At 47.6% G+C, this 9,989-nt stretch overlaps 1 protein-coding gene across 3 annotated transcripts in view; it reads left to right on the forward strand.

Annotated features, from left to right (window-relative positions):
- The window catches only part of USP48 (ubiquitin specific peptidase 48), a gene marked incomplete at its 3' end in the record, with an annotated part of 68,284 nt that extends 61,902 nt beyond the window's left edge, over positions 1–6,382 (forward strand). For 2 of the 3 annotated variants that reach the window (XM_081085665.1, XM_081085666.1), the window contains exons 25-27: positions 691–739; positions 1,925–1,951; positions 3,664–6,382. In XM_081085665.1, the coding sequence (XP_080941791.1) occupies positions 691–739; positions 1,925–1,951; positions 3,664–3,686 (99 nt within the window). Of the gene's footprint in view, positions 1–690; positions 740–1,924; positions 2,014–3,663 lie in introns of those variants that run through there. The other variant, XM_081085664.1, reaches the window with a different exon arrangement.
- Between the last annotated feature and the right edge of the window lie 3,607 nt (positions 6,383–9,989).

A 9,989-nucleotide genomic window follows, 5' to 3' on the forward strand; every position in this document is an offset into this window, starting at 1 on the left:
CCACACATACACACACCCTCACCTACCACCTACCCCTCCCGCTGTTCACTTTCTCCTTTCTTGGAACTGTAGGTTCTGTGGAAATATTTTGAAAACCTATTGAGTTGTTGAGTCCTAGGAGGCCTGTCTAAAATCCTAGAGACAGTGGGTTTGTACTTCTGATGGGCAGTTAGATTCTCCACTGGTCACTGGCCCCTGTCCTTCCAGCTAATCCCACCAGAAGCTCGGGCTCTGTGTTGGCTTCTGCCCTAAAAAGGATCAGGGTATTTTGTTCTTGTTAGTGAGGCAGGACAACAATGTATTTTTAACCTAGTTAGTATTTTTAGAGGACCAGTCTGACTTTTATTCCTGCCTAACTCGGCCACCACCAGCAGGTGAATTCACATTAATCAAACCAGTTTAGTAACCTTGGTGTCTAAGCATCTCTACATCTAGAGGTGTTTTTAGGAGCTGGAAAACATGCCACAAACAGTGTGCAGTTTTGTGGGTGAAGAGTTAAGAGTAGACCCATTTCAGGCTGGCCACCCTTCGTTAATCCTCAACTTTGCCGGCTGTGGCTCGAACCCAGTTCTCTACTGGGCAGTGTTCAGATTTGTCTTGTGGTCACACAGTACAGTAGTCGCTCCTGGGCCAGACTTCCTCCTGGCTGCCTCTCCCTTATGTTTTGAATTGTCTTCATTTGTTGTCTAGGCTGATGAACCAATTGCTGATTATGCTGCAATGGATGATGTCATGCAAGGTAAAGGCAAATTTATTGTAGGAATTTGTTAACTTGTTAGACGGATGTGGAATTATAGATATTTAAGCTTTCATCTATAATACTATTAACCTTAAAAAAAAAAAGCGTCTACATGTTGTAAATGGAAAGCAGGGAGAAGAGTAGTAATTATTTAGCTGACCTGAAAAACACACACACAAAAAACCCGAAATAAATGTCAGCCTACAGATGGAAGAGGTCATCAGGAAGCAAAGCTAATTCAGATCAGGCACACAGGAATGGGAGGCCCCAGGTACCCCTGAAAGTGGGAGTGAGGTATGAGCCTAAAAACAGGAAACTGGCTGGAAAACTGTATAAGAAGCAGGTAGACACCTCGCTGTCCCCCAGTTCCTCACAGCCCCTCGCTTTACATCATGTCATCCTGCCTCTTCCCCCGGCACCTCAGATGGGCAGTTAGAGTATGTGTCTCAGCTCATTGAAGAAGTTAAACTAGAAGGTGAGGCCGAGGCCCGTTACTTTCCGGCGCACACCCGGCGTGGGTAGGAGCCGCGGGATGCAGGCTTCGGGAAAGTGGAAGCGATAGCCGACTGTCCTGAGGCTCACAGGTCTTTAAGAGTTTGCCCTTGAGTTGGAGATGGTATAGAGAAGATGAAACGCATAAATAATGCAGAGCTACCAACTCAGAAAACCGTAAAAACCATACCAGACAAGCAGTGTAGCCACAGTACACCAAAGGGTTCAACTGTCGGCAGTATTAATAAAATTTTAAAAATAATGTGAACGCTGGAGATCAGCCTAACAACAAAGGATCACAGTGTCAGGAGGAAGTGTAGCTGGTCTCATCCCTTGAGGAATTGTCTAAAATAGTGGAATAGCAATATAAGCATGTTATTTAGAAAAAGAGATTGCACACCATAAGAAATGGCTGCAAGAGTCAAAAGTGGTTCCTTCTGGCATGTGGGGATGGGGGGGTGGTGGGCAGCTCCTGAGGTCAGCCCCGGGGTTGTCTCCAGGCTTCCCTGGAGCCGCGCAGAATGTAAAAACGAAGAATGTCATCTGATAATTATCACCCATAACTTCAAAAGTAATGATTATGGGTGAAGTAATTAAAAGTTATTTTAAACCTCATCTTGGGCATTGACATGATCTTGTTACTTACTATCTGTCACGACAGTCTTTCTAATTTGGATTTTTCCCCCCCGCCAGTGTGTATGCCAGAAGAAGGGTTTAAAGGTAAGTTACATTTGTCATGTTCTGTTCGTGAATGTCAGAGTCATACTGTAATTTTCTATTAAAGTGAAGGCTATAATTTGATTTTAAAATTTAATTCCATCTGAGTCTCATGACTGAAATTAATTTTAGTTAAATGCATTTTTTATTCGAGCTTCTTCAGCACTCGGGCCTCCAGTGGGGCCTGTGTGGTCGCAGTATCTACTGCCACATGTCCATTCTGCTTTCTCTTGTTTGGCGGGGGTTGGGGGAGGTTGGGGAATTAGGTAGTGGCATTTCGAGGTTTATATTTAACCTGTTTCCAGTTCACCCTGTCAGTCCCATCTGCGAGCAAAACAGTTTGTGTGCAACTGATAAGAATTGGAGGATGCCGAAACCGGTTTGGCTCAGTGGATAGAGCGTCGGCCTGCGGACTGAAGGGTCCCAGGTTCGATTCCGGTCAGGGGCGGCTGATCGATGTTTCTCTCTCATCGATGTTTCTGACTCTCTGTCTCTCTCCCTTCCTCTCTGTAAAAAATCAATAAAAATATATATATATATAAAAAAAAAGAATTGGAGGAGAAGAATTTGCTGAACTATATGAGGTTCAGTGAAAAGGTTTCATTAATCTATTTAGAATGAAGGCATGTCTTGGGTTATGACTTTAGATGGAAACACAGCAGTGCCTTGTACTACATCTTGGCTGCTATAGCTGTGCACACCAATGTTATTCACTAATCCACCAAGTACGGACCTTTGGCATTTACTGTTGCCATTTTAACTGGTGCTGGCCGGCTCCAGAGGTCCAGGCAGGTTGTGATTTTGCCCAGGAGTTGTTTGAATCAGATGTCAGGGCTGCCTTTGCTAAAGGAAATGAGTGAAGGAGCCACTGGCCCGTGGAAAGCCTTCCTCCCTTTGTTGTCTGCGCATCACGACGGCAAAGAAACCCCTGTTGTCACAACCCAAGCAAAGCAAAAAAAAAAAAATTTTTTTTTTAATGAACAATGGCCATCTGATGAAAGTGTCAGTCAATTCTCACTAACTGCATGAAGACAACACATGGCTTTGAACAGAAATGGGATTTAGCTGAAAACCTACATTTGGCTGATTTTTAAAAAAAATATATATAGCCCTAGCCGGTTTGGCTCAGTGGATAGAGTGTCGGCCTGCGGACTGAGGGGTCCCAGGTTCAATTCCAGTCAAGGGCATGTACCTTGGTTGCAGGCACATCCCCAGTTGGAGGTGTGCAGGAGGCAGCTAATCGATGTTTCTCTCTCATCAATGTTTCTACCTCTCTATCCCTCTCCCTTCCTCTCTGTAAAAAAATCAATAAAATATATTTTAAAAAAAGAAAAAAATATATATATGTATATTTTTTTTTTTTCCAGAGAGGAAGGGAGAGGGAGAGAGAGAGATAGAAACATCAATGATGAGAGAGAATCATTGATCAGCTGCCTCCTGCCTGCTCCCTACTGGGGATCGAGCCCGCAACCCGGGCATGTGCCCTTGACTGGAATCGAACTCAGGACCCTTTAGTCCGCAGGCCGACACTCTATCCACTGAGCCAAACCAGCCAGGGCGTGGCTGCTATTTTTTCCTGCCCTTCAGCGCCAAGGGGCTGCTGCACTCATTCATTAAGGTGGATAGTCCCTGGGGTGGTGTGTTCTGGGCGAGTGGAATGCATGGACTCTGAATTTTTGGTTCATAACTATACCTCCACGTGTTTCTTTTCCCAGGTACTGGTCTCCTTGGACATTAATCTTTTGGACCTTTCCTGACAGCTAAGAAATGACCAGAAGGGAAGAGGAGTTTGACATGTTAGGGCATTAAAGAAAAGCTGGATTTAAGAATTGAATCATTACGTGACTCTTCCAAAAGGCAGAAAACCATTCAAAAGTGACCGTCCCAAATGCCTTGTGTCAAATAAAGCCGATTGCACTGAAGGGCCTCAGACTTGAAGGAAATGTTTCAGGTTTTCTATTTAAGGGGTGGGGGTGGGGGAAAGGGGAATAAAGATCAAACCAGGTTAGTAGCAGCAACAGTAAATCATGTTTACATATGAGATTTATAATCGCGGGAGGGAATGAAGTTCTGTTCTATTTCCTTGCTCAAGTTTCATGCCAGATGCATTGGTCCATAAGGGATTTGTATCACAGTAAATGGGACGACATTCTGCTCTGAGCTACAAGTAACTCTTTAGAGACGTAATCTGCTTACCAGTACCTGTCTTTGATTCATATTTTACTTTCAATAAAGCATGAAAGTGAAGAACTTGCCATAATTGTGGGAAAGTGTCTTCAGATTAGACTCCTCTCCGCGCCCGCCTCACACGCTGCCCAGCGGTCTGTCTCTTAGTGTTGGGCACAGGAGGGGGCACCTGTGTGTCTCCTGCAGTGACCAAGGGACTCTGCCTCCTTTTTGGCTTCAAAGGCTTTTTGCTTTCAAGCCTTTCGGAAAGGACGACGAATGTTAAAACATGTGGTAACGTCTTCCTCCACTTCTGCTGTTATTCAGAAGCAGAAAGTCAGACCCTCCTGGCGCTATTGAACAATCCGGCCTCGGAAGAGCGGAGTGGACTGAAGTTCGTGTGGACGGCACAGGCTTTTGTAAAATGTCTTCCTATCTCTCAAGTCCACCATCCCTTGCATCTCACCTCTCTTTTTGAGAACATTCTTCCGGAATGGCCAGAAAGGATCTTTACATCACTTTGTTTAAAAAGGGGGGAAAGTGGCCATTTTATCCAATTCAGGATTATCGTTATGAGCAACATACAACTGAAGCAATATTCCTAAGAACATTGAAGGACTTTTAAATAGAGTTTACGACTGGCGTTTGTTTCGCTGATTCCTCTGTTGAGTGTGTATGTACGTCTCTGGGGCAGAGGTGCAGACACGGACGTCTCTCTTGCTAACGTTTTCTTTCAGCTCTAGGTTTGTGCTAGGTTTCCCGCTCCCCCGTTCCTAAACATTTAAACTCAAATAACGGAGGGGAGGCAGGTTTCAATTGGAGGGCTAGTCACCCTGGCAGCATCCCTTTTGAATAGCTCTTTTTATCAGAATAACCATGGCTTTTGGGCAAAATTATAGCTTCTTGTGTTTCCCCTCTGTGTTTGCAATGTCTTCAGTCTTTGCCCCCTGGGGACACTGGGTTTGTTTAGTGAGCCTGTGTGGGAGAGAGCGGCACACAGGACCCTCAAGCCATCCTAAGAACCAGGTCAGCACAGGGAAAGGACTCAGTTAAGATCACAGATAGCTGATGATCTTTTTAAAAATATATTTTTATTGATTTCAGAGAGGGAAAGAGAAACATGAATGATGAGAAACACTGGTCAGCTGCCTCCTATACGCCCCACACAGGATCGAGCTTGCAACCCTGGCATGTGCCTTGACTGGGAATCAGAATCGTGACCTGGTCTATAGGTCAGTGCTCAACCACTGTCCCACGCCAGCCGGGTCTGATCCTCATTGTTAGATCTCGCTCTTTTGTTTTGCTCCAAATGGAGCTGGCGCATAAGAGTGATAACATGCCAAGCAACTTACTCTTTCCCAAGGCAAAGGCTTGTGCAGAGGTTTGTCTAGTGCTAGAGGCAGCAGCTGTCTTTTCCCTGCTCAGCAGCTGTTTGCCAGAGGACGTTCTTCCGGGGATTGACACCAACCTGTCAGTAGCTCCCCGAAATCCAATCTGTTTCTCCCAGTCTGCTGTCAGTAGTTTTAAAGCCTTTTTCGTGTCTTCCGGCTGATGATCCAATCTCAGTACTGGCTCCTTTAATGACGCTCCCCAGGGCTGGGAGTCAGGTGGGCCCAGTGAGCAGGTGATGCTCCCCAAGCCTGTGGGATCCCCAGCAGCGGTCTCCTTGTTCCATCAGCGCTGCTCAGATGTCAGCTGTGGCCCCACAGCAGCACGAAGTTGTTAGGAACGTAGGAACCTGGGCCCGAGACCCACTGAGTTGGAATCTGCTTCCACGGGCCGCTCTCCTGTGCTGTTGGGAGTGGAGAAGCCTTGGGCTGGGACCTCTTTCCCACCCACAGTAGTGCCCTTGCAGCGCCACCCTCACCACTTTGTGTGGGAAAAGCAGGGCCACGCTGTAACCTAAAGCCCAGTTCTTGCTTTGTAGTGACAAATAGATGGAGACCAATTGGCTGTGACCACATCTTAGTGCAGAGACTTTCCATTGGGTTTTTAATGTGCACGTGACCCTTTTTATGATGTTAGGCCAGTCTTCGGTAGAAGGTTTCTAAAGCTGGAGTCCTCCCGCCGCCCTTACACTGTTGACCATTCCTCAGTCCCAAACTGAGGCGCGCAACATCTTACCCGAAATATAGGTTGCCATTTGGACATCTTCATTCCCTGAGGGAATAAGTATCCTCCTGTGTATTGATGGACTTTGTTGTTTGGAATTACTGTTATCTTTCTGCCAAATTAAAAAGAAATGACTGTCCTTTTATTTCTATGGAATCATCGTCCAGATGAATTTTTGTTGTTCCTGTAAGTGTCCCGTTGGTTAGTCTATGTTGTCAGACCCTGGTTGATATTTGAAGCTAATGCTGGGGTGGAAGAACCCGTTTTAAATACCCAGGGGATGATTTATCGCTGATGTGACTGCTGGAGTGAAATGGGCATTAAAGCCTGTCTTTCCTGTTACAGGATCAGGGAGGAGCATCACCTCCTCTCTCCCTGGCATCTGACTGCGGCCTGTTCAGTGTTGCAGGGGACTGGGAGCAGAGTTCAGTCGGGTGAAAAGCCAGTGTTTTCGATGTTAGGTTCTCACCCCACGCACTTAGCACCTCAGCCCCGACACCCCTTCCCACAAGGCACAGGGTTTATCACCTGCATTTCTGATCCTTGAGACTAGGCGTTTACCACCCCAACACCTTATTTTATGGACACCAATATTAACTGGGGATTTGATTGTCAACATTGGAATCCTTTATTCATTAAAATAAAATTAGAAGCACTTACAAAACACTGCCCCTTTGACATATTTCACTGAATGAACAGCCTCGTGCCAAGTCCTGAGTGTGGGAATGTCTATAGGGAGGCACAGAAAACTACCTCCTCTCACATCCCGAGCCTTGGGGTTTTTTCAAGCCTGGCTGTTTAGTTCATTGGGCTCAGGAGCCTGCGAGCTGTTCCAGGCAGCACACACGTGCGTAGGCAAGTGCTGAAAGGGCAGGTTTGAGAAGTTGGGTCTCCAGTGTTCCAGATAATCTCACCATTTACCTTATGACAGAAAAGTTCCTTTGCTTTGTCCTGGTTTTCTTAGCTCGTAGAACAAGGCAAAATATGCTGCCTTGTTTACCCTCCACACTGAAGCTAAGCAGTAATATTGTTGGGGTAAAAGACTTGGGTGTTACTCTTTGTAATCAGATTCTAACTTTTGTGAGAAAATGCTTTGGAGTCCTCTGCAAGACTTCAAAAAGAATGAACAAAGCCAAGCTACTGGAGCCCCTGCCCTGGTGGCCCTTGGGAAGGTGTCTGATCATCCTGTGACATAAATGTTTCTTCTTGTCCCATCAGGATCGCGAAGCGAATGGTCAAACACCAGCCTCCTTGGTGCTTTATTTGCGGGGTCATTGAAAGATACTCAAGACACATTTAGAAAGTGCTTTGGAGATGTCTGTCTGTGGTGGGCAGGTCCCTTCCCAGAGGGGCAGCTTCCCGTGTTTTGACGGCCATTGCCAAGAACATCAGGAACAGGGGCCGCGCAGGCACCAGGCTGCTTCCATGGCCTGAGCGTCATGCTTTTCATTCTTATTTACCTCTTGAGACATGAATAACGTTCCTGACTAGAGTACACAGAACAGGTATTTCTTGTGCTTTCCCCCAACAAATAAACCACAGAACCAGTTTTTTTTTTAATTAAATTAATACAGCATACTGCTAACCATATATCAAATTTTTTTATATATATATTTTATTGATTTTTTACAGAGAGGAAGGGAGAGAGAGAGGTAGAAACATGGATGAGAGAGAAACATCGATCAGCTGCCTCCTGCACACCTCCCACTGGGGATGTGCCCGCAACCCCGGTACATGCCCTTGACCGGAATCGAACCTGGGACCTTTCAGTCTGCAGGCCGACGCTCTATCCACTGAGCCAAACCGGTTTCGGCCAAATTTTTTTAAAAAGTTGAATTTAGAGAGAGGGCTGTGGGGGAGAGAGAAACACTGACTTTTTTTATACATTCATTGGTTGTTTCCTGTATGCGCCCTGACTGGGATCGAACCCACAACCTTGGTGTATCAGGATGATGCTCTAACAAACTGAGCCGCCCAGCCAGGGCCTATCACTTTTTAAAATGCATGTTTCGGACAAGTTGGTGATGCTTCTTCATGTGGTGAGGTTCCTGAGCCCCATCTAATTTTGGGAAGAAGGAGGTTGCAGAGTTCATCCTGTGACTTGTCGAGGAGGGCATGATCTCTTCTGGCTGACCTTGGTCCGCTCTTTGAATTGGGACCTGCACGCGCTCATTACTGGACCGAGCCTTTGTTGTGCCCCAGCAGAAGCAAGACCATGATCCCCGAGGAAGGGGATCCTGCTGTCAAGTGTCCCCCATCCCACAACACAGGTGGCATGTGGGCTCTCCATACAGTCTCACACTTTCTCATCCATGAGGCTCTGAATCCTCCGTGAAGTCCATCCTAGGAGCTTGTCCAACATAACTGCTGTGTCGATCTCAGATAGAGGGCATCGTCTGTTTTGCCCCAACATGCTGAAAGAAAACAGGAAAAAGCACCCTGCTTTCAAGGACTTGGCTAAGACCACGGAGGCCAGGCCCTTTGAAGTGGAACTGCCCTCCGTCAGGAAGGGAGCCAGCCTTATGACAGCAGCTGGAATGGCAGCTGGAATCCCAGATCTGCTGTCAGCAGGCGGGCCCTGGGCCACAGGAAGTGGGGACACGCCCCAGGGGAGACAGAAGGCCTGGGCTTTGTGTCTAGGGTTGAGTGGTTGCCAGCCGGCACACTGGCCTTTGCGCACTTGTATCTTGGCTCCCCTGACCCCTCCCTTCCCCCCAGCTTCCCCTGACCCCCCTGCCCCCCTCCCGAGTTCTCTGCTGTATTTGTATTTGTAACCTAGGGAACACTAAACGGCTACCCGCTCTTTACGATCCTGGACAAGTGTGTTTCCCTTTGGGCTGCAGTGTTCTCTAAAAGGAAGTTGGATGTGTGGAAGTTGTCAAACATGAACTAGGTGGAAGGAGACAGTGGGGCCGCAGCTCCTCAGCTCCACTCCCACACCCACCCGCTGCCTTGAAGCTCCAGGGAGTGCATTTGGAAAGTCGCCCAACTGGACGGCCACTGGGGACTTCTCTTCGCCGGCCGTGAGTCGTTTCTGTGTTGGCTTATGTCTGGGCTTTTCGCTGCATCTTCTCGCAGCCGTAGCAGGCACTGACTCGGGGTGGGAGGCTCCGAGCTGTGCTAGACTGTTTAGAATTCTGGGACTAGAGTGAACTGTTTATTTTTTTGTCTTTGTGGGAGCCAGAGTTAGGGCTGGCCTGGATCTTCTGTCTGCCCCTAAAACCACTCGGATCCCAGAAATGAATCAACCTAATTATTAGACTGTTCTTGTGCCCGAGGGCAGGGGCTCAGCCGTCTTCCTCGGCACATCCCACCGTGAGCCACATGACATGTTCTCAGCCAGGAAAATGAATGATCCCTTCAGGGTCCACTAGACACTCTTTTTCTGTGGCAGCAAGGCCTCCGGGAGAGAGCTTCTATTGCTTCGGTATAATCAGAGCTGGCCCCACTTCTGGGCTTATCTCTTTCAGCCTCTAGCTGTGTTCACATTCCTGATCCAGACTTCCCCAAGAGTGCCCCCCCCCCCCCGAGTTGCACCCTCTGTCCTGTCTCCAGCATCAGCGGGGCAGCCAGACACAAGGCCCAGGGTCCTTCCCTGAAGGACGTGCCCTGGTGCCAACTCTCACTCCTCATCCTGTCTTCTGCTCACTGGAGTGGCACTGCCTTCTCCCAGTCAGCCAGCCCTGCAGACAGCACCCCCCCACACCCTTACCAGCCCCCCACTAGATCTTACTGCTGCACAGACAACACACCTTGGGGACCC

The sequence above is a fragment of the Myotis nattereri genome, assembly GCF_964212035.1.
Source record: "Myotis nattereri genome assembly, chromosome: 3".
Lineage (NCBI taxonomy): Eukaryota > Metazoa > Chordata > Mammalia > Chiroptera > Vespertilionidae > Myotis > Myotis nattereri.